Source organism: Chiloscyllium punctatum, chromosome 12, assembly GCF_047496795.1.
Source record: "Chiloscyllium punctatum isolate Juve2018m chromosome 12, sChiPun1.3, whole genome shotgun sequence".
In the NCBI taxonomy this organism is placed as follows: Eukaryota; Metazoa; Chordata; class Chondrichthyes; order Orectolobiformes; family Hemiscylliidae; genus Chiloscyllium; species Chiloscyllium punctatum.
In genome coordinates this window covers 22,381,417-22,406,929 of record NC_092750.1, presented here as the reverse complement: position 1 = coordinate 22,406,929, position 25,513 = coordinate 22,381,417, and the positions used below count along the sequence as shown (strand labels likewise).

General features: G+C 38.5%; 1 protein-coding gene across 8 annotated transcripts in view; it reads right to left on the bottom strand.

Annotated features, from left to right (window-relative positions):
- The window catches only part of pbrm1 (polybromo 1), a 100,595-nt gene that overhangs the window by 39,571 nt on the left and 35,511 nt on the right, over positions 1–25,513 (bottom strand). For 5 of the 8 annotated variants that reach the window (XR_011962011.1, XM_072582067.1, XM_072582072.1 and 2 more), the window contains 9 exons: positions 24,565–24,706; positions 24,381–24,478; positions 14,628–14,973; positions 12,442–12,544; positions 11,081–11,723; positions 7,877–8,097; positions 6,699–6,890; positions 4,337–4,494; positions 2,161–2,430 (listed from right to left, as the gene is read on the bottom strand). Coding sequence is in view for 7 of the 8 variants with exons in the window: in XM_072582067.1 (XP_072438168.1) it covers positions 2,161–2,430; positions 4,337–4,494; positions 6,699–6,890; positions 7,877–8,097; positions 11,081–11,723; positions 12,442–12,544; positions 14,628–14,973; positions 24,381–24,478; positions 24,565–24,706 (2,173 nt within the window). In the remaining variant the exon portion in view is untranslated. The remainder of the gene's footprint in view (positions 1–2,160; positions 2,431–4,336; positions 4,495–6,698; positions 6,891–7,876; positions 8,098–11,080; positions 11,724–12,441; positions 12,545–14,627; positions 14,974–24,380; positions 24,479–24,564; positions 24,707–25,513) is intronic. The other 3 variants (XM_072582068.1, XM_072582071.1, XM_072582069.1) reach the window with 2 other exon arrangements.

Below are 25,513 nucleotides of genomic sequence, written 5' to 3'. Positions count from 1 at the left end.
GCGCTTCTGTGATGTTTCCACCGACATTTGTAGTGGTTTGAATCTGCCGCTTCTGGTTGTCAGTTCCAGCTGTCTGCTGCAGTGGCCGATTATATTGGGTCCAGGTCGATGTGCTTATTGATTGAATCTGTGGATGAGTGCCATGCCTCTAGGAATTCCCTGGCTGTTCTCTGTTTGGCTTGTCCTATAATAGTAGTGTTGTCCAAGTCAAATTCATGTTGCTTGTCATCTGCATGTGTGGCTACTAAGGAAAGCTGGTCGTGTCGTTTTTGTGGCTAGTTGGTGTTCAAGAATGCGGATCGTTAGCCAAACAGAGAACAGCCAGGGAATTCCTAGAGGCATGGCACTCATCCACAGATTCAATCAATAAGCACATTGACCTGGACCCAATATATCGACCACTGCAGCGGACAGCTGGAACTGACAACCAGAAGCGGCAGATTCAAACCACTACAAATGCTGGAGGAAAGATCACAAAAGCGCTTCACAGGAGGCTCCCAAGAACTGAGGATGTCACCGAGACAGGGGACGAAACGTCTGCAACACAAATTCCCAGCTCGGCGAACAGAACCACAACAACAAGCACCCGAGCTACAAATCTTCTCTCAAACTTTGAACACTGAAAAGTTTTTCCAGATATATCACCTTTAACTTAATAAACATTACAAGGCATTTCCCAGGAACATTATAAACAAAGTTTGACAACTAGCCTCATAAGGAGATGTTAGATTGGATAAGGATTTGTCATTTTTAGTGCAAAACATCTTTTCTTTTAAATACAAATACAAACAGACAGGGTTACTATAAATCTCCATTGACAGCTTCTGAAAAGACTGTGCAATGGAACATGAAGTGAACAGTGAAAGCCATTCCTTCTCTATTGTTAATGACCCCTTAGTCAATAACCTAATGTGAAAGGTTGGATTCACAGTTAAGATATAACTTTATTACGTAGAGGGTGGGTGAGCAGTAAGATCAAAGGTATTAAGATTTTAAACATGATGTGTAGAGTTGTGTCAGACAGTGATGCTGATGGGCATGACATGTAAAGTGGGATAAGATGTCTACAACTTTTAGAACCACAATGATAGAAGAAAATATCTTTCCTTGCTTTGGGCTTGCTGGGTAAGGGGTGCTGAAATATGTTTAGGATTGAGTGATTATGGACATCTGGAACTCACATTAGTATCCTGGGACAGTGCAGAGTTTTTTCAGACATTCCCAAAGACTGAATCTTTGTCTCATCAAGATAATGTCAGTTGAGGGAGGAATGCTGGCTAGTACTTGAGAGAAAGATCTTCTGCTTAACATCTCAACTTCTAGTCTCCATTATTCTTACAACTGCACTAAAACGTCAGAGAAGGTTCTGGATTTAGATCAATGATGAGACCAGAATCCAAAATCTTTTGACTAGCCAGTACACTTTTTGCTTAGTTGGATGGACGGTTGGTTTGCAATGCAGAGTGGAGCCAACAGTGTGGTTTGAATTCCCACACAGGCTGAGGCTACCATGAAGAACTCTCCTTCTCAATCACACCCTCTCCTGAGGCATAGTGACCCTCCATTGTCTCTCTACAAACCACTACCAACTATCTCTCTATAATGAAAGAACAGCCCTATGGTCTGGTAAGACTATGGCAACTTTATATTTACACCTTAACCAAAGTGATACTTGGCAGATGATAAAGAAACAGAAGAAACTCTGCAGGTCGAGCAATGTCTGTGGAGAAAGAGGTTTTTTTTTAAAACTTGGCACATGATGTTATGTAATCTAATGATTAAGTCATCAATTATCAACTGGATTTTTAAAAATTGTTCCGTTTCCTGATTGACATCCTCATCAACTGCAGTGTACAATCTGGATAATGTTATTTTCAAGAGGTGGAATTATGCTGTTTGGATTTAATACCAATGACAGTCAGATCACTAACTTAGACATACTACAACTTTAATAGTGATACAAACTTTCCTTATTAATGAGGAAGTATATAAAACGCAAGTCATTTGAAAAATGTTTCTGCCAGAGTCGCCACCTCTGGTGGACAACAAAATCCAAACACACACATTTCATCTGACTATGTAGTAGCAAAACTCATATTTCCCTTTGTCCATACCAAATAATCTTCATGATAAATTTTTAAATAACACGGATGTTTATACCTTATCAATAATGCTGTTATTCTCATCACCTTTGCTTTCTTCAGCCATTGGTTCAACAGATTCTTTGTTTTCGGTTTTGTCTGCATTAGCAAATACAGAAGCAACACGAACAACAGGCAATGGAGTGTTTCTTGGAACAAATTTCACTGCACTTAGAGGCATAGTCCATAATTTAATCTTCTTGAAAGATTTAGTTTTTGCAGAATATCGAGATTCACAGACAAAAACATCTTCATCTCCGAAACCCTCAGGTCGTATTTTAAAGTATTCCTACATTTGTTATTAGGCAGAGGAAGGAAAGGTTAAAACCCATTAAATCTATGTAAAGTTGTTCTTACTTCTGTCAATTAAATTGTTCAGGTAAAATAAACATGCCTTTAATAATCTAAAAATTAATGAGAAACAACTTAATTCACTCATGAGGATTAACAAAATATAGTGGTAAAAATTCATCTTGGTTGGCGATGCAGAACCGATGTCGATATTTTCATTGACCTGTTCAGAGATGTTATTACACATTTCTGGAACAGGTGCAACTTGAACAGAGGATCCCCTGCTCAGAGCTATAAACACAACCACCATGCCACAAGGGCCTATAGAATCAATGGTGTCAGATAAACCCTGATATAACAGTAGTTGATGTCCAGTTCCAATTGACTCCAACTGAACCAAATCAAATGCTGATGCAAACAAACAACCAAACTAATATTTACCAGTTTGCACCACTGCCTAAGTTGAATTTCTATTCCACAAAGACCGAGTTTGAACCAGTTGTAATGAAAACATGAGTCACTCAGAAAGAATTAACTTAAAAATGAGGACATGAATTAACTTCAAGTAAGGACAGAAAAACAAATTCAATCATAGAGCCATAGAGATGTGCAGCATGGAAACAGACCCTTCAGTCCAACCTGTCCATGCTGACCAGATATCCCAACCCAATCTAGTCCCACCTGCCACCACATGGCCCATATCCCTCCAAACCCTTCCTATTCATATACCCATCCAAATACCTCTTAAATGTTGCAACTGTACCAGCCTCCACCACATCCTCTGGTAGCTCATTCCATACACTTAACACCCTGTGTGAGAAAAAGCTGCCCCTTAGGTCTCTTTTATATCTTTCCCCTCTCACCCTAGACCTATGCCCTCTAGTTCTGGACTCCCCGACCCCAGGGAAAAGCCTTTGCCTATTTACCCTATCCATGCCCCTCACAATTTTATAAACCTCTATAAGGTCACCCCTCAGCCTCCGACGCTCCAGGGAAAACAGTCCCAGCCTGTTTAGCCTCTCCCTATAGCTCAAATCCTCCAACTCTGGCAACATCCTTCTAAATCTTTTCTGAACCCTTTCAAGTTTCACAACATCTTTTCGATAGGAAGGAGACCAGAATTGCACGCAATATTCCAATAGTGGCCTAACCAATGTCCTGTACAGCCACAACATGACCTCCCAACTCCTGTACTCAATTCTCTGACCAATAAACGAAAGCATACCAAATGCCTTCTTCACTATCCTATCTACTTGCGACTTCACTTTCAAGGAGTTATGAACCTGCACTCTAAGGTCTCTTTGTTTAGCAACATTCCCTAGGACCTTACCATTAAGTGTATAAGTCCTGCTAAGATTTGCTTTCCCAAAATGCAGCACCTCACATTTATAGGACAGAAAAAGAAATTCAATCAATCAGTCATCTAAACGCATGAACTTTTCAATGAGCCCACTGGATAAAGAAGTCAGACAAAGGTCATTCCAAGAACACAGATACATACTTAAACTTGTGCTAAATTCAGTAATTTATACTGGCAGCAATAGCTTCGTTACTAATGATTTAAAGTCTTCTATCTTGGGAGGAAAAAACTGGAATTCAGATTGTGATTGCTATGGCTCCTAGCCAGAGTCTAGCTTTAACACAATAACTGGTTACAGCCTGAGAGAATCTTACTCATTCCCTTTATGGGAAGATATCTAATTTTCTATACACTTTCTCATTGCTGCATTTCTGATGTAACTGAATGTCTTGTTCAGAAAATGATTAGTCTCAATAGTGTTCTATCATTCTGTTATTGGGGTACAAAATATATTGTACTGCAAACCTGCTTAGAATTCTGAGAACAGTTCTTCTTCATTTTTCAGTAAATGCAGTAATGGAGAAATTAGAAAATGTATACTTACCTTTACAAACATTACTACACATTTTCCTAGAATTTTGCTGACCAGAACTTTATTATAATAGTCACTTTTGAAAACTTCCTTTTCAAGGAATTTCCGTGTAGCCAAGTGGAAAGTTTCATTTGGCCGATAAAACCAGCAACCATACAGCCATTTCTCACCTACAGAATAGAATGTGTGCATATTACAATTCAGACACTTACTTAAGAGTTTAGAAAAATGTGAATCATAATAAGTAAAAGATTGATTTTAGCAGCAATTTTTCAGCAAAAAAGTATAACATAAAACATCTTAATGCACTGCACAAGACCATATTAGTTTCCTGCTCAGAAGTGAAGTATGAATGTTGCACTATTGATGTGTCATTGTATAACTATGAGACACTCAAGTTGAGTGGTACAGTGGTTTAGGTGATAATGCACGGTGATGGATACTAGCTCACTAAATGAGTAGCTTTTCTTCTCTGAATGCAATTCAACCTCCATCATAAAAATGAACTGATTTTCCAAGAGATTACTAGGACATGGACCTTTTGAAGAGCTTGACACATTACAAGGGCCATAGTAGTCATTTAACACCTGCAGTGAATTTTGTTAGTTTTTAAGTTTATCACATTAACGCTCTGGCCAAAGCAGTTCTGTTTGATTATGTTAATCTTAACGTTTAAATAGAATCTTAAGAGTCAAAAGAAACAGGCCCTTCTACTCAATTCATCCATGCCAACCAAGTTTTCTAAACTGAACTAGTCCTATTTCCCTTCATTTGGCCCATTAACCTCCAAACTTTTCCTATTCATGCACCTGTCCAAATGTCTTTTAAATGTTGTAATTGCACCCACCTCTGCCAATTTTTATGGCAGCTCGTTCCATGTACACACCACCCTCTGAGAAAAAGATTGCCCCTCAGGTCCCTTTTAAATCTTTCCCCTTTCAACTTAAACCTATGCCCTCTAGTTTTGGGCTCTCCTACACTGGGGAAAAAAAAACCTTGGCTATTCACCTTATCTCTCCTCCTTGTGATTTTATAAATCTCTGTAAGGTCATCCCTCAGCCTACTATGCTCCAGGCAAAAAGCCCCAGTATATTAGTTATAACTCAAACATTCCAGTCTTTATATCAATCTTATAAATCTTTTTTGCACCCTCTCCAGTTTAATAGTATTCTTCCTGTAGCAGAGCTACCAGAACGGTATGCAATGTGGCCTTACAATATTATGTACAGCCGTAACACGACGTCTCAACCCCTATAATAAATTTTCTGACCAATGAAGGGAAGCGTGCCAAATGCCTTTTTCATCACCCTGTCTATCTGTGATGCCACATTCAAAGAATTGTGCACCTGCATCCTTAGATTTGTTAGACAACACTCCCATGGCCCTACCATTATCCATGCAAGTCCTGCCCTGGTTTGTCTTACGAAAATGCAATACTTCTCATTTTATCAGAGTTAAACTCCATCTGCTATTCCTCAGCCCACTGGCCCACTTGGTCAAGATCTCATTGTATTCTTAAATTATCTTCTTTATTGTCCACGATACCATCAATTTTCGTGTCATCCGCGAACTTACTAACCATGCCTCCTACATTCTCATCCAAATAGTTTTATATAAAACTATCACCAACAAAGCACCTAAATAATCTATTTTATTATTGTTGTACAGATTAAAATGAATCAATGCCAGGAATGTAATACAGACACATTTTAGGCATTTAAGTATCTAAACAATCCCAGGTTAGGTTCAAGACAACTAGATATTGAGTAAGGCCTTCTGTAGTTTACAAACCTCAGAAGAGTACTACTGACAGTACCAACATCTAGTTGTTGGAACATTGTTGCATTTACCCTGCTATTGGGAACACTTCCAGCCTGTTAGAAGGCTGGGCACAACTCCACTAGTGCTCCTGTTTTGGATAATTCCTTAAGAATAGCTGATAAATTTGGTTCTTCAGGTGAGCTGCAGCTGTCTGATCTGATCAGATGATGCATGGCTTCAAAGATGTCTTACAACAAACCGGTACTCCCAAAGGATTCTATTGCTGAATCAAGAATCATCAGGACATAACATATAGGTTTTTTCAGTCAGATGTAGCAGCAAGGAACATAGAAGCAGACACTGAAAGTAACTGAGAACATGTTGACTAAAGCCAAGAGATACTCTGTAGAATAAATCTCCAAATTAAATAAAGCAAACCTCCAGTTAGAAAGTTAAAAACAAGAAATCTGTTTTCAAAGTAGCCTGTTCATGTTTGTGAAGGCTGAATGTATGGGGGTGATTTCATTATTTTCTAAGATAACGGAATTAAATTTTAACTATTTTCATATTTACATTTAGGCCTCAGAAAAAAAATTCAGCTTGAATGCATTACCGGTGTCATCTTCCCAGAGCCTCTCAATGCAGACAATGTGAGGGAGGAGGTTTGGTTCAGCTGGTTCAACGTACACATAGTCTCCAACATGGTACATGTTATCTTTAAAGCTGCAGTCTTGGCTGTAAGTACGCTGGATCCCATAAGTACCATGGCTCCCGGAGTGATCATCACTCATATTTTTCTCTGACTCTGTTTATTAGATTACTGAATTAGTTTCATGAATAAAACAAATATTGAAAAAGTACAAAAGTGCAAGGACTTCTACAGATTTCTATAAATACAAATGCTTTATATTTCAAAAGAAGAGTTTCCCTAATTGCAATGTTCTAAGTTAAGTTACATCTTAAGTCATCTTTTACGGTGCTTGATTGCTTAGTGAATAACTGAATCGTGCAGATAGTAAACTGTAAAGATTCAATCCTTGATCTTAGCCAAATCAGTCGATCTTAAATGGGCAGACGGAAGAAGCATCTGATGAGGTCAGGATTGGAATCCAGTGGGACACCTTAACACCCAGTTTGCTGACACCCAGTCAAGGGTCACACATGAAGAAAAGGCAATTTGCAGCCATGGAGAAACATTCCAGCAAAAGAAGTTAAGGGAATATGAAACCCCAAAACAAAAAGGAAAGCTTGTAATTAACTGATCCAAAATGCTTTTTCCCCCTTACAGTATTACAAAAGGAAAACAAAGTTACCGAAAGATGTCCTTTTTTTTCAATGGAGTACTGGCAATTGTATTTGGAACAGTATATGTGTAATTTTCAAATGGATATACCTCTGCAGCTTTATTTTTGTATTTCCTTGTAAATGATATTTTAATGAACAAATAAACACATTGTACCATCATAAAAATAGGCAATAAATCAAAGGATGCAATGTCACTTTTGTACATTGATGACATCACAAATGGTTTCCTGTTGCTTAATTGGGTTTAGTAAGAATTTGTATCCTATACCTCTAATAAAATTAATTTTCTTGACAATTTTAATCTAATGCCTGAAAAGCAGCTTACTTTGCCATAAAATTGCATTGCTGACTAATCTTAAGTATTAACTTTTTATCCAAATGCCACCAGAGTGTGGCAACATAGCATATAACATGTGAAAAACACTTTTCACTGTATTTTTATATATATAACATTACATCTAAATCTAAAATATAAATAAATAGTACCTGATAATTCCTTTTTTTCCTCCTCTCTCTTCTGCTTATCCTCCTCTATCTCTTTTGGCAATTTTTCCTTTTTTTCTTTTTCCAAGTCATGTTGTAAGTGTTTCATCGTATAACTCAGAGCTGGTGAAAGTAGAATCTCTCCATTTTTGCACAGCTCATCACGAATCTTAATGAAAAAATGCTGAAGTTCCACTGCATCTTCATATATTTCAGAATCAGTTCTAAGTAGGCCACAAAGTATTTGTTAGTGTCATACATGCTACACAATCCAGTGTATTTATCCTGTAGTTTCCATTTATTTTTTTAATTTTCTACATTTCGTTTATCAGCAAGTGGTAATAATAGGATGTTGTATCAGCTCAAGATGTGAACTGCCTTTCTGTAAATCACTCATTCATGCATCAGACCAAACAGTATCAATACATCATTCCGCTGTGTATGTGGAAAAGGGGAGGCAACAAAAGCCAAGGCTGAATCCTTTCTTATTCAATATCCACAACACATACATAGATCATTGTATAGTAACCAGGAGTGGGAATTATATGATTATTCCCTTTCTAAGCCAGCAAACAAGAAGTAAGCCATAGATACTGTTGTTATCCTGTCAAAATTGGTATATAATTATCATCATGAATTGAATCCGGGGTTGTCTTGATCCAAGTGGTTGAGTAGCACATAGTGGCTAAATGCATTGCACAAACTTTGGAAAATCTGGAAGTAATTTTTGGTAGGGGGTGGAATACAGGTCATACATTCCTCTAGTTCTCATGTGTAGCAACTGAGCAGATTAACAAATACACCTACTTTTCTATTTTAATTCATGCTAAACTAATGATACTGAAATTTTCTTTACCGGTGTACTTCATATGTAAAAGAATGCAAGGATTTCTGAACCCAGTTACAAGATGGTCAACAATACAATTTTTGCTTGAATGACAATTCAAAAACAATTGTTGATTGAAATTTGAGTGACACTGCTATGGCTATATTTAATGAGTAGATGATAGGCCCATTTGTTTTGCATTAATTGACTTTACAACTGATCTGTGATTTAGGTTACTTTGACTGGATTATTTCAGGAGTATATTAAAACAACATTTAGTGAAGGAGCCTGTCACACCAAGTAGCAGTGTGAAGTCCTTTGAGGGACATTTGTGAGCCAGTGGGAATTCATGTTTTCTAACCAGCTTCCAGAATTATTAAATTGAATTTCACAACTTGTTATTGTGAGATATGAACTCAAAATTCAAAGTTGCTTGCCATTACCTAAACAATATATGACTGCTCTCTGGAGGTTATTGGCAGAAATCAAAGGATGTCTTGTTGGTGAAATGGAAACACGAGAGCAGCAGATTCTCTTCTGTATTTTAATATGGTAGTTGCTGTCTTATTTAGGATTTCTACATACTCTGTATCCTATAGAACATAAAACAGTACAGCACAGGAACAGGGCCTTTGACTCACCATGTATGTACCGAACATGATGCTATTCCATGTCCCTCTATTCTCTGCCTGTTTAGGTGTCAGTCTGTCTAAATGACTCTTAAACTTTGCTAAGGTATCTGCTTCTACCACCTCCCCTGTCAGCGAGTTCCAGGCAATTACCACCCTCTGTGTTAATAACTTTCCTTGCACATCTCCCTTAAACATTTTCCCTCTCACCATAAACCTATACAGTAAATAGCAGAACACTTAGTAGCATCAACATCCAGACAGATTTAGGTGTACAGGTCCAAGGGTTTCCTGACAGTGGCAACATAAGTGAATAAGATGGTCAAGAAGACAAATGGCATTCTTGCCTTTATCGGTCGGGGCACAGAGTACAAGTCATGTTCCAGCTGTATCAAAACTTCAGCCACATTTGCAGTATTAGATACAGTTCTAGTTACCACACTACTAGAAGGATGGTGGAGAGGGTACAGAAATGGTTTACCGAGATGTTACCTGGTTTGGAGAGTATTAGCTATGAGGAGAGATTGGACAAACTTGATTTGTTTTCAAGTCAGAGGATAAGGAGTGACTTGATAGAACTTTACAAAATTAAGCAAGACATGGATAGAATCAATAGTTAAAAGTCTTTTTCCATGTTAGAAATGTCAATTGCTATGAAACATAGGCTTAAGGTAAAAGGGGAAAAGTTTAAAGGAGATGTGACAGGCAAGTTTGTTTACACAGAGGGTGGTAAGTGCCTGTAATCCATTGTCAGATGAGGTACTGGAGATGGACACAATAACAATGTTTAAGAAACACTTTGACAGACATACAGATAGGAGAAAGTGAGGACTGCAGAAGCTGGAGATCAGTATCGAGAGTGTGATGCTGGATAAGTACAGCTGGTCTGGCAGCATCCAAGAAGCAGGAGAATTGACGTTTCGGGCAATAAGCAGAGAAAATAGGGATGTATCAGGCAAAGATTTTTAGTTTGGAAAGGCATGATGTGTTGGCACAGTCTTGGTGAGCCGAAGGGCAGTTTCTGTGCTTAACTGTTTTTTGTTGTATGCCCCCTAATATTTGACAAAGATTTGGGAAAAAGACTTTGACTAATCACCTTATCCATGCCTTTCATAATTTTATATACTTCTATCAGGTTTCCCTGAGCCTTGGATGGTCTCATAAAAGAAACTGAAGTTTGTCTAACCTCTCCTTATATCTAATATACTCCAATCCAGGCAACATTCTAATAAACCTCTTTTACACACTTTCCAAAGCCTCCGCATCCTTCTTGTTGTGTAGGAACCAGAACTGCACACCATACTGCAAATGTGGCCTAACTAAAGTCTTATACAGCTGCTATATGACCTGACAACTTTTATACTCAATGCCCTAACTGATGAAGGCAAGTATGCCATAGGCCTTCTTTACCACCTTATTCATGTGTAATGCCACTTTCAGGGAGCTTGCCGATAACAAACTGAGATGCCCAAACATGAAACCTTACCCTGTACTAGCAGTCTTCACCTTAATTAGCTTAAAATGTATTTACTTTCATTGCTATTTTAAGATGGGGTTTATTAATAATGGAAAAGATAAATAAATTACCAATCTACTGAAAACTTGATGCTCTCAGTCCACAGAGCACATTTTCTAGAAATGGAATCAAATGATGGTACACATCAATGCTATTAGAATATATTTAGAAACTATTGCTTCTGGTGGAAGGTTAATCAAAACAAGTTTAAAGTCGGCATTTTTCTATGTGCTCACCTGTTTAACCGTCTTGCTCTTTCTAATACCTCAAACATGTGCTCCTGAAAAACATCAAGTCTTCCATACCGATTAGTTTCAATATTTTTCCTAATAATATCAAAGGTCAAAGGTGGCTTGTTAGGGATACTTGGATCAGTGGCTGGAATCTCTGCTAAAGAGTCACTATAACAACGTCCTTCATCGTCCTGATGACTAAGAACGGAGACAAACAGGTTGTGTATCAACTCTTGTATGAGTAACTTTACGTTGGGAATGTGTGCATCATCATCGCCATCCAAATCTTTTTTAGCTTCTAGAAGGACTTTATGAAGAACAAGTGCGTCTTTATAAATAAGAGATTCTGGTTCATTGTAAGTGCAAGCATTATTAAACATCAAAACAAATTCATCAACCAATGAATCGACATCCTGGTACTTATTAGACATCATGTGACTTTTCACTTTCTCCATATCAATTGGTTTTTTAATTGTCAGATAATAATCCGGGAGTTCTGATCGAGTAGGTAGTCTGAGAAAGATGGCACTCAATCTTCGACCCCTGTTGTCTGTGTAGTTTTTAACAGCTTCATACAGCTCATTTAATTTTTGTTGTAGTGGGGTCAAGTACTTGGATTTTTTAGGGGAAATGCCACTCTTCCTGCCTGAAAACAAAAGTCAAAAAATGTTCAATGCCTACTTCATAGGGAATAACACTCTAACTCAAAATAATTATTTGAATAATTGGCAGTCTATTTACAGCAATTAGGCAACTACTTCACTGACCATCTGTAGTAGTATACATCTGGCTAGTAATGAGTAATATTCTTCTTTCCTGAAGTACAACAATCAGGGATCAAGTTTTTTTTGATTAAGTCATCATAGGGAGACTAGTGTCTGCAGACCTTGCACACTTTGCTTACATATCAATTTGATATCTTGGTTTGCTTGAAAAGCAACATAAATCAGATATAAAATAAGAACATTAAATTAAAACTTAAACAGTCCCTTAGTTGGTCAGCTCAAATTTCTCTATTTTCCCCACCATTCATTATTTTGCTTTATATTTTCTACTAATCTATAATATCAAGTAAACAAATATGACAAATGTTGACAATGTATCTCACTACTGAGTGACAATGTTTTTGGCAGAAATGAATAATTCGTATTATTTAAAAGGCAAGTAGTATGCATAAGTATAAGTGCATAGTAGTATGCACCCTGAGAGGGTGGGGAAGCACAAGACACTAAACGATTAAAAATTTTGACTATACAACAGTATATTCTCATACTCAAAAAAATTAAGCCTTTGTTTTTTAGCATTAATAAACTGAGAATGAAAGTTTACCACAGGAGCAGCTGGATCAATTTTAAATGACTTACTTAGTTTCAACTTAGGTGAAGCTGTATCATCATCAAGTAATGGACCTAACTCTTTCCTTTTTTCTTTCAGAATTTTCTCTAGGATGGTGGCATCATTGTATACCTGTGCAATAATTCAACAGCTATCTTAACTGACTTGCATTGAAATTATATCAAGACACTAAAATGCTTAAGGAACGATTACGGTGAAATATAGTCATAGAGACACACAGCATGGAAACAGACCCTTCGGTCCAACCTGTCCATGCCAACCAGATATCCCAACTCAATCTAGTCCTGGCCCATATCCCTCCAAACCCCTCCTATTCTTATACCCATCCAAATGTTGCAAATGTACCAGGCTCCACCACTCCTTCTGGCAGCTCATTCCATACACATACCACCCTCTGTGTGAAAACGTTGCTCCCCTCTCACCCTAACCTATGCCCTCCAGTTCTGGTCTCCCCAACCCCAGGGAAAAGACTTTGCCTATTTACCCTATCCATGCCTCATATAATTTTGTAAACCTCTATAAGGTTATCTCTCAACATCCAACGCTCCAGAGAAAACAGCCACAGCCTGTTCAGCCTCTCCCTATGAGCTCAAATCCTCCAACCCTGGCAACATCCTTGTTATTCTTTTCTGAAATCTTTCAAGTTTCACAACATCTTTCCAAAAGGAAGGAGACTAGAATTGCACGCAATGTTCCAATAGTGGCCTAACCAATGTCCTGTACAGCCGCAACATGACCTCCCAACACCTGTACTCAATGCTCTGACCAATAAAGGAAAGCATACCAAACGCCTTCTTCACTATCCTATCTACCTGCTACTCCACTCCCTAGGACCTTACCATTAAGTGTATGAGTCCTGCTAAGATTTGCTTTCCCAAAATGCAGCACCTCACATTTATCTGAATTAAACTCCATCTGCCACTTCTCATCCCATTGGCCCATCTGGTCTAGATCCTGTTGTAATCTGAGGTAACCCTCTTCGTTGTCCATTACACCTCCAATTCTGGTGTCATCCGCAAACTTACTAACTGTACCTCTTATACAGACATCCAAATCATTATTGTAAATGACAAAAAGTAGAGGACTGAGCACCGATCCTTGTGGCACTCCACTGGTCACAGGCCTCCAGTCTGAAAAACAACCCTCCTCTACCACCCTCTGTCTTCTACCTTTGAGCCAGTTCTGTATCCAAATGGCTAGTTCTCCCTGTATTCCGTGAGATCTAACCTTGCTTATCAGTCTCCCATGGGGAACCTTGTCGAACGCCGTACTAAAGTCCATATAGATCACATCTACTGCTCTGCCCTCAATCCTCTTTGTTATTTCTTCAAAAAACTCAATCAGTTTGTGAGAAATGATTTCCCACATACAAAGCCATGCTGACTATCCCTAATCCGTCCTTGCCTTTCCAAATACATGTACATCCTGTCCCTCAGGATTCCCTCCAACAACTTGCTCATCACCGACGTCAGGCTCGCTGGTCTGAAGTTCCCTGGCTTGTCCTTACCACCCTTCTAAAACAGTGGCACCACGTTAGCCAACCAATAAAATACTTTATTTTCATAATAATCATTTAAAGCGCATTGGAGGTGTCACCATGAAAAACAAGAAGTTAAATTAATGTTCCACAATCTACGTCGTTCTCTCTTTATATGCATATACATACCAATGAATAAGATTGCTACAGTTGTTCTGTTTCTTAGTTTAATTTTTACATTTTTCCTTTATTTTATCTAAAAACTGTTTTCTTCTTCTTGCTTTGTACCTCTTTCCAAGTTATGAATCATATTTCTTAACTAAGATAGATAACCTGGAAACCTACTTCAGAGTCTCCATTCGTGCCTTTCATTAACCAATTGCAAGGAGGTACATGATAAAATGAAGTTTGCCTTGTAGAATTTGCATCTTTTGCGAAATGTTAAAGCTGAAGTTGGACTCACTCCACAACAAATCATAAATGCAAATTCTTAGTCCAGCACCTCAATGGGGAGAGTAGTAGAATATCAGAGCTTACTTTTAATTGTGAATTAATTGTTCTCTAATCCTTTACTTTCTGAAGGTATGGCATTACATCCTGATTAATGGTACATGGTTAATCATGTACAGTATGTATTGTTTTTACTTAAATTAACAAGGAGTTGTCTTATAATTCAGAAGATGTAATTCAGAATATTATCGTAATTAGCCGACATACCTGTGAGCCTTCTTCATTATAATGTCGTGCGTTTCGAAACATTAATTTCAAGTCATCTATAAATGCCTCCTCACTTGTGTATTTTTCACTGCGTATGTTATGTTCGAGCATCTTCAGGTCAATAGGCTCCAGGATGACTTTATAGTAATCTGGATAGTCTTTTTTTGATGGCTTAACCAAAAATAGCTCACAGTATCTTCGTCCTGTTGTTGGATCACAGGACTCGACAATTGTATTGTATAGTACTTTTAATCTGTGTTTTAATTGGGATTCCGTTTTCCTTCGATTCTTTTCTAGCTTCTTTATGCTGGAATTTAAAAATCTGTGTGTATACTTAATCATGAGTCTTCAAAAATAAAGCAGTAAAAACAAAAGAAAAGGGAAACAAAATACAAAACCAATAAAATTCAGGGCATTTCTGCTTTCCATTCTGCACCAAAATGAAGTAATTAGTTTTTATTCCAGGAGAACACAATTTATATCTTTCAATTTGCAACAAACTTATTCTCTGCTTAGCATTTATCATTTCAAAAAAAAATTAAGGTCATTTTACGAAGGTCAAATACATGGCAAACTACAAAACAGCAGCAGTCAACAGAGTAAATAGCTTTCCCACCTGCTTTCAGAATCAAGAAAGGTGCACGTCAAGTCTGTGACTTACTGTCCTACTGCCCTGCTGTGGAGTTGCACTATATGTGAAAGTATATCAGGATATCAACTGGCTAACTGAAAACAGTACAGCGGTATATGGTGGGCAAATTACTTTTATTACCCCACTTTCAAATTGTCACTTTACGTCTCCTATGTGACTTCTCACACTCTAGATTACATTGTGGTCACACTGATCAATATCCTTCTGGATTCTGTTGCTAATTCTTGACTTCAAACATTATTCTAACATGTAGCAGGAAGAACTAACAAGTAAATTATCATTTAATCTGTGTGGACAGATGATCAGCAAGAAAGCTACTGTCAAAGACCCAACTTTTTTGCAATTGCAGATTCATAAGCTGCTTCATGACAATATATTCTGCTGTGTTCTTCAGTATCCTTTCAGCTCACGTCTTGTCAGGCATAATTAAGGATGGGCAGCCAATGCTGGACTTGCCAACAGCCCCCAAATCGCAAGAACAAGTCAAAATAATTTAACATGCTTGTATAGAAATCACTTCTATTATCCTAAATGAGAAGTTAAGGCTTACACTTACAGAGGCCAAATTGCAAGACAAAATATACACATCCATAATAGCCTTATGGAATACAGTAAATTTTGTGTTCAATGTACATGGCTGCATTTTATAAATTTTAAATGACTATTTACTACACCTGAGTCTGCCTTACACCACTCCAAGATCCTACAAAAATCCATGTTTTATGCTTGTGAATAAAGTTATATCTGCTAGACCTTTGGTTTCCTCCAAAGGTCGCTAGCACCATTGATGCCACTCTTCAGCCAATCTGATTCACTCCATCTGATATCAGCAACAACCGGAGACAGCAGATTCCGCAAGGGATATGGATCCTGACAATATCCTGCAATAGTACTGAACACTTGTGCTCCAGAACTTGCCTCATCCCTAGCCAAGCTATTTTAGTCCAGCTACAACAGTATTATCTATCACACAATTTGGAAAATTGCCCAGGTATGTCCTGTACACATAGCAGGACAGATCCAAAATAGCAGTTATCAATCCCTCCGTTTACTGTCAAACATCAACAAGGTGATGAAAAGTGTCAACAATGCAATCAAGCAGCATTTGCTCAGCATGGTGGCCAGGTTTGAGTTCTGAAGGGGCCACTCAGTGCCTGACCTCATTACAGCCTTGGTTCAAAACATGGAAAAAGGGCTGAATTCCAGAGAGTGACTGCTCTTGACATCAAGGCCCCCCAACCAAAACTGGAATCAAAGGGAATCAGGAGACAATCTCTCTGTTGGTTGGAGTCATACCCCATATATAGGAAGATGGTTGAGGTTGTTGGAGGTCATCTCAGCTCTAGGACATCCTGACTTCAAAATATTCCATATTACTGTTGTTGGGTTAAAAATGTGGAATTCCCTCCTTAATGACATTGTGGGTCTTCCTATAGCACATAGACTGCAGCAGATCAAGTAGTCAACTCACCACCACCTTCTCAAAGCCGATTAGGGATGAGCAATAAATGCTACCCAGCCTGTAATGTGCACGTCCCACGAGTAAATTAAAAAATTATTTTTGTTCATTCATATGATGTGGGTGTTGTTGCTTAAGCCAGCATTTACTTCCCATCCTTAACTCTCTTTGAATCAATGCTTATGAGTTGCCTTCTAGAACTGCTGCAGTCCTTAGAAGGTGTGGATACACTCGCAAAAATGTTAGGAAGGGAGTTCCAATGACAGTGAAGGAACAATAATAGAGTTTCAAGTCAGAATGGCATGTGGCTTGAAGGGGAAACTGCATGTAGTTTTGTTCCCATTCACCTACTGCCCTTATTCTTCTGAATGCAAGTAGTTACGTGCTTGGAAGATGTTGTTGGAACAGCTATAGTGAGTTTTTACAGTGCACCACGTAGATGTTATGCATTGCTGCCACTGTGCACTGGTGGTGACCAATCAAATGGACTTCTTTGTCCTGGGTGGTGTCAAACTTCCTAAATGTTACTGAAAATGCACTCATCCATGAAAATGGAGAGCATTTTATCACATTCATGACCTGTGGACAAACGCTGGGGAGACAGGTTGTGAGTTATGACTCAGATCAGCCACGTTCCAGGTGAATAGTAGAGCAGCTTGTGGGCCAAATGGCATACTCCTCCTCCTCCTATTTATTATGTTCCCATCTTTCATTCATGAATAATTCACGTGAGTAATAGCTGACTATTACTCCAGTTATTTTAGCAAATTCTTTATTGATGATAGCCAGATCCCTGCTGATACATATTGTATTGCATTCAATTTCAAGGTGTTGACATATCTTCATACATTTCATATGTGATATTTATAACATATACCTTTCTCAGTGAAAGGCAAATGCTGCAAATGTCACACAATGTTGTGCTGGTTTCATTTTACTTTTTAGATTCTCAAATTTTTCAAGATTAAAAACACAGATATTCAGTGAAATATAACTGTTTTTGTTGCACTCTTTAACAACACTAATTCCTTCCTAAGAGACTAAAATCACACAAAATAATAGCTGCAGCCTCACCAATGCTCCATATAATTGCAAGAAGACATACAGTCATAGAGTCATAGAGACGTAAAAGATGGAAACAGACCCTTCGGTCCAGCTTGTCCATGCTGACGAGATAGCCTATTCTAATCTAGTCCCATTTCCCAGCACTTAGACCATATCTTTCTAAATCCTTCCTATTCATAGACCCATCCAGATATCTTGTAAATGCTGTAATTTTACCAGCCTTCACCACTTCCTCTGGCAGCTCATTCCATACACCATACACGCTCCACCTTCTGCGTGAAAAAGTTGTCCATTAGGTCACTTTTATACCCCCCACCCCCACACTAAACTTATACCGTCTAGTTTTGGACTCCCCCACCCAATGAAAAAGACTTTGTCCTATCCATGCCCCTCATGATTTTATAAACCTCTATAAGGTCACCACAACAGGAGAGCAGAATTGCGCACAAAAGCAGCTTAACCAATGTCCTGTACAGCCACAACGTGACCTCTCAACTCCGACACCCGCACGAACCAACCCCACCGCCTCATGGCCGAACACTTCATCTCCTCCTCCCGCTCCGCCAAGGACATGCAGGACCTTGATCACCCTACCCTAACCACCCAATGCCTGGAGGAAGAACGTCTCATCTTCCGCCTTTGGGATCTTTCAATCAAACAGCATCAATGTGGACTTCACTAGTTTCCTCATTTTCCCTCCTCCCACCTTATCCCAGTTCCAACCTTCCAACTCGGCACTGCCCTAATGACCTGATCTACCATCTTCCTTCCACCACCTATCTGTTCCACCCTCTTCTCTGACTTATCACCATTACCCCCATCTCCATCTACCTATTACACTCTCAGCTACCTCCCACCCACCCCCATCCCTCTCCCAATTATCTCTCCACCCCCTCGGCTCACAATCCTTATTCCTAATGAACGACTCTTGCCCTAAATGTCAATTCCCATGCTCCTCGGATGCTGCCTGACCTGCTGTGCTTTTCAGCACCGCAATCTCGACTGCTATACTCAATGGTCTGACCAATAAAAGAAAGCATACTAAACATCATCTTCACTATTCTATCTATCTGCAACTCTACTTTCAAGGAACTATGAACCTGCACTCCAAAAACCATTTCATATATGTTTCAGGAATTTGTCAACCACACTATTACTGCTAATTAGTTTACCCAAATCTTTGTTCAGCAACACACCCCAGGACTTAACATTATGCATATAAGTCCTGCTCTGATTTACCTTTCCAAAATGCAGCACCTCACATTTATCTAAATTAAACTCCATCTGCCACTCCTCATCCCATTGGTCCATCTGATCAAGATTCCATTGTAATCTGAGGTAACCTTCTTCGCTGTCCACTACACCTCATCTGCACACTTACTAACTATACCTCCTATGTTCACATTGAAATAATTTATATAAATGACAAAATGTAGTGGACCCAGCACTGATCCTTGTGGCACACCAATGGTCACAGGCTTCCAGTCTGAAAAGAAACCCTCCACCACCACCTTCTGTCTTCTACCTTTGATCCAGTCCTGAATCCAAATGGCTAGTTCTCCCTGTATTCCATGAGATGTAACCTTGCTAACCAGTCTCCCATTAGGAACCTTGTCGAGTGCCTTATTGAAGTCCATATCGTTCACGTCTACCATTCTACCCTCATCAATCCTCTTCGTTACTTCTTCAAAAAACTCAAATTATTTAAGTTCATGAGACAGGATTTCCCATGCACAAAACTATGCTGACTATCCCTAATCAGTCCTTGCTTTTCCAAATACATGTAAATCCTGTCCTTCAAGATTCCTTCCAACAACTTGCCTACCACCAATGTCAGGCTCACCGGTCTATAGTTCCCAGGTTTTTCCTTACCACCTTTTTTAAATAGTGGCACCATGTTAGCCAACCTCTAGTGTTCTGGCACCTCATCCGTGACTATCAATGATACAAATATCTCAGCAAGGGGCTCAGCAATCACTTCCCTGGCTTCCAACAGAGTTCTAGGGTACACCTGATCAGGTACTAGGGATTTACTTTTAGAAATAAAAGGAAAACATACAATCTGTTCTCCCGAGTGCTTGCTGCACCAAAGTTGGCTTTTAGTGGTTCATAAACAACGACAATCTGGTAGGTACAATCATTTCCCAATCTCTCATCATTTTGGACAAACTCTTACTTTTCTATTTTCCTTAACAAAGTGAATAAGTTCACATTTTTCTATAGTATATTCCAATTGCCATGTTCTGGACCATTCACAACTAGTTTAATTCCTTTTGAAGCCTCTTTGCATACTACATATAACTTAAAATTCCCACCTAATTTTGCATCATCAGCAAACTTGGAGATATTATATTTAGTCTCCATTAATAATCACGGATTCAGACTGTGAAACTGGGCCCCAAACACTAATACTTGCAGTAACATCTCTTATCATTCAATGGTGTTACCATCACCGAATCTCCATTATCAACATCCTGAGGGTTACTATTCATTAGAAATTCAACTGGACTCGCCAGTGACTCCAGGAGCAGGTCAAAGGCTAGGAATACTGCAGCAAGTAACTCATTTACTGACCCCCAAATCCTGTCCACCATCTCCAAGGTACAAGTCTGATTAGCAAGGTTAAGTCACATGGGATCCAGGAAGGACTAACCAATGGATACAAAACTGATGAAGGGTCTTTTATAATGGGATTACTAATTAATTCTTTCCCATTGCACAATATCAGAACCAAAAGGCTAGTGCAGTAATTGGTTCCTCAAGATACAGTTCTCAAAAACCATTTCATATATGTTTTAGGAATTTGTCAACCACACTGCTAATTAGTTTACCCAAATCTGTGTGTGGATTAAAGTTTCCAACGATTACTGTATTACTTTTGTCACATGTGCATCTAACTTCCTGATTTATCCCATACCCTATATTACCATTACTGTCTGGAAGTCAATGAACATTTTCTACTTACTTTTGCAGCACCATGCTGTTTCTTAGCTCTGTCCAAACTAATTTTACATCTTGTTGATCTAATCTAAGATTCTCTCCCATGAAGATACTGATCTCATCTTTTGATAACAGCACTATGACACTTCCTTTCCCCTTTTGCCAATTCTTAAATGTCAAAAGATTTGCATGTTTTGACTTGATTTGATTTATTACTGCCATGTGTACTGAAGTACAGTGAGAAGTGTGTTTTCACATGCTTTACAAGTGCTTTAAGGTTACAGAATAGGATAGTGTTATAGCTGCTAAGAAGGTGCAGCAAGAGATCAACATTAACATGAAACAGGACCGTTCTGATCACTGCAGGGAAAAAGCTGTTCTTGAATCTGTTCATACAAACTTTTATATCATCTGCCTGATGGAAGAGGATGGGAGAGAGTATAACAGTGGTGAGAGGGATCTTTGATTTGTTGCTTTCCCAATGCAGCAGGAAGTATCGATGAAGTCATAGATGAACTCTCTGTAGTTTCAGCTGTCAGTCTTGGTCACATTGCCATAATGGCAATTTTATGGCAATTAGATCAAAACCAGTTAACTTCTATTTGTGTGGTCAATTAATTCACCTTATTGTAAATAGTCAAAAATCACACAACACCAGGTTATAGTCCAACAGGTTTAATTGGAAGCACACTAGCTTTCGGAGCAACGCTCCTTCATCAGGTGATAGTGGAGGGCTCGATCGTAACACAGAATTTATAGCAAAAATTTACAGTGTGATGTAACTGAAATTATACATTGAAAAATTGATTGTCTGTTAAGCCTTTCATCTGTTAGAATACAGTGATAGTTTCACTTCTTTCATGTGTAAATCACACATCCTTTTTTTAAAAGTTGCATTCTCAGGTTAGCTGTAAACAATGGTGATAGCTAGACAATATGTTGAGGGCCATAAGGAGGGCCTCAACCGGGACCTTGGATTCATGTCACATTACAGGTGATCACCATTGCACTACACACACACACACACACACACGGACACACAGACGCGCACACAGACACCCTGATAGACACACACACATGCACCCCCTCACAGACTTAAAACACTCTGCACTCACTACACACACACACACTCTTTCTCACACTCACAACCCCCAATACAGACAGACAGACAGACAGACACACACACACACACACACACACGCACACATGTATTTTGTGGGGTGAATTTGTACTTGCAGAGTTACATTGCACTTTGCTCAAACACCAGTTCATATAGAACTCTGAGCTCAAAAACTGCATGAATTTAGGTAAAACTCTGTTATCCCACTTTTTAGATTAGAATCAATCTAAACATCAGGTCATAGACAGAGAACACAGGGGGCTAACACCTTCAACATATTGTCTAGCTATCACCATTGTTTACAGCTAACCCAAGAATGCAACTTTTAAAAAAAGGATGTGTGATTTACACATGAAAGAAGTGAAACTATCACTGTATTCTAACAGATGAAAGGCTTAACAGACAATCAATTTTTCAATGTATAATTTCAGTTACATCACACTGCAAATTTTTGCTATAAATTCTGTGTTACGATCGAGTCCTCCACTATCACCTGATGAAGGAGCGTCGCTCCGAAAGCTAGTGTGCTTCCAATTAAACCTGTTAGACTATAACCTGGTGTTGTGTGATTTTTAACTTTGTACATCCCAGTCCAACACCGGCATCTCCAAATCATTATTGTAAATACTATGCGCATTCAGACAGATTGCCTTTAATTTTGCATTTTAAACATTTTTTGACTATTTTATGGTGGCCAAAGTTTCTCCCGCATTATAATTTTTCATACTTCTTTTCTTCCAACCATTATCAGCTTTCTTTCTTCCCTGTTTGAATTCACTTTCAGGTTTCCATCCCCTAACTAAGATGGTTTAAATCCTCAACAACAGCCTTTCCAAATCTGTCTTTGAAGTTATTAATCATGGTCCTGATAGTGTAACCTGTCCTCCTTGAACTGGTCTCACCTGTCCCAGAACTGATCGTAATGCCTCTGAAATCTAAAGTCCTCCTCCTACACTCTCTCTCCAGAAAAATATTCCACTTTCTGTCCACACTAGCATGTGGACGGGGTGCAACACTGAGATTACTGCCTTTGAAGTACTTTTTAACTTCTTTTCTAACTCTCCAAAGTCTCCTTTGAGGACCTCGTTCTTTTTCTACCTGTGTACTTAGAACTGACAGAGAATGATCTTGAATATTCATACTCCTCTATGAGAATATCCTGCAGTAGATTGGCAATATCCTTGTTACTAACATCTAGGAGACAATATTTCATCCTGGAGTAATATTTATAACAACGTTAACTCCTCTAATATTGTTCTTCCGCTCTTTCTCCTTCCCTCCTCTGCAGTTGAGCTACCTATGGTGCATTGATGTGGCTCTGGCTGCATTCCAATGAGGAACCATCAACTTCAGCAAGATCCAAATTGAAAACCAGTCAGTGAGAGAGATGGACTCAGAATGCCTACACTGCCGGTCTCCTTAGAGATTGTGTGGCGGTCACTGCACCTCTCAAAGTAGCATCTACATAGTTCTCAACCTCAAATGTAGTATGATGTCTCAAGCAATTGCTAAAAATCTGAAACTCAAGTTTTGCAGCTGGTGACACTTTCTTGGCACGTGATTTTGTTACGTGTCCATGACACGCCACATTTCACAAATAATCTTCAGGCAGCACAGTGGTTCGTACTGCTGTCTCACAGTGCCAGAGATCTGGGTTTGATTCTAGTCTTGTGTGACTACGTGTGGAGATTGCTCATTCCACCAGGTGCTAGAGTTTCCTCCCACAGTCAAAAGCTGTGCAGATAAGTGGATTGGTCATGCAAAGTTGCCCCATAGTATCCAGGCATGTACATATTAGTGGACTAGCCATGGTAAATGTGGAAATAGGCTGGTGAGGTGGGTCTGGTGTGATGGTCTTCAGAGATGCAATGGGCTAAATGGCCTCTTTCTGCACTGTAGGGGTTCTATGATTTTACTTACAGGAAAATTTGAGAATTTCAAACATATTGAAACAAAGTAATTAAATCAATATGTTGTAACTACTGACATTTACAGCATCAGGATCTGATGAACATAAATTATTAGATTCCAATTTGACTAATAATATGACAAATATAAAAATGGCACTATATGTCATGCACAAACTGGGCTCCAATATCTCAAGAGCCAGAGGTTTTGGAACACTCAAAGTCATCTAGAATCTTCTTTTCCTCATTATAGCAATAAAGAAATCTATTCAAATCATATATCATGATGTGAGAAAATAAACAGAATTCAATAATGTATAAGATTGGATAACTATCAAAATAGTTAAAGGTTATGGAATTATGGTCTTTATGACACAGAAAGAGGTCATTTTAATCTATTGTTTTAAAAGTTTACTGTAAGATCTGAAGGTTTAATATAGAAAGGGTTAAATTAACATTGCATTCTTCAGTTTTCCACTATACAAGGCATCAATAAAAATAGTTACGAACATTTTGGAACAATGTTCAGCCTTTCTCACAGCCTATATATTAGATTTATAAAATTATTTAATTTTAAATATTTTATTACTATAAAATTTTTATGTTTTACCTCTTTCTCTTTGCACTGCCTGTATCAGATGTTACGGAAGATACCATACTGTCACCATCTTCAGTGTACTCTCTTCTAGCCAGCTCCTTTCTCTTTGCCTGAAGGAACAATTCTCAGTAATGTACCGCAGATAAAATTTAAGAATATATAAATATTAAAACATATCACATTGCTATTTTTGTACCTGCATGATTTGCTGCAGCTTCAGCACTCGTTTAAAGATTGCAGAATTAGGAATATTATAGCGCTTGGCATTTTCAAACATCAGGTTCATATCAGCCTCCATCTGGTCCAGATTTTCAAATTCATTGTTCTTCAATTTTTGTCTAATTAAAAGAATAAAATATGGTATCAGATTCACTACACATGTAAAATTTTACGTTATAACAGCGACATTTCTCTTCAGTATCCTGAGGAATCTTAGTTTCCAAAATCATTGGGAAACATGAAGCTTTGTTACACCCAAGCAGGCTTGCCCAATTTTCAGTTAAATGAAAACTATAATGTGCAATGAATGCAGAATTTCAATAGATATATACACAATGCAATCTCAACACAAACTGTATTATAAAGAATATGTTACAGCAAACAACAGTAGTAAATGCATTAGATTCCAGGTTTACAATTATTTGTAATTACAAGTCCATCCAGTCTGGATGATTTATCCATCTTCAGATCTTTCAGTCTTCCCAGCACCGTCTTTTTAGTAATGACCTCTACTCTCACCTCTGCCCCGACTCCCCTGAAGTTCTGGTATGCCATGGTGCTTTCACTATGAAGACCGATGCACAGTAGCTATTTAGTTCCTCTTCCATTTCTTTGTCCCCATTCCTACCTCTCTAGCCACATTTTCCAGCAGTCCAATGTTCACTCTTGCCTTTCAATCTATTTTAAAAACCTCTTGCCATCTTCCTTCATTTTACGAGCTAGCTTATCCTCATACCAACTTCTTCCCTCCTAATTACTTCATTGTCCTCTGCTGGTTTTTAAAGGCTTCCTAATCCTCTGGCTTCCCACTAATCTTCACCACATTGTATGCTTTTCCTTTTGCTTTTATGCTGTCCTGTCATTCTTCCCTTAGTATGTTCCTTCTTCCTTGAGATGAATTTCTGCTCAGCTTCTCAAATTATCCC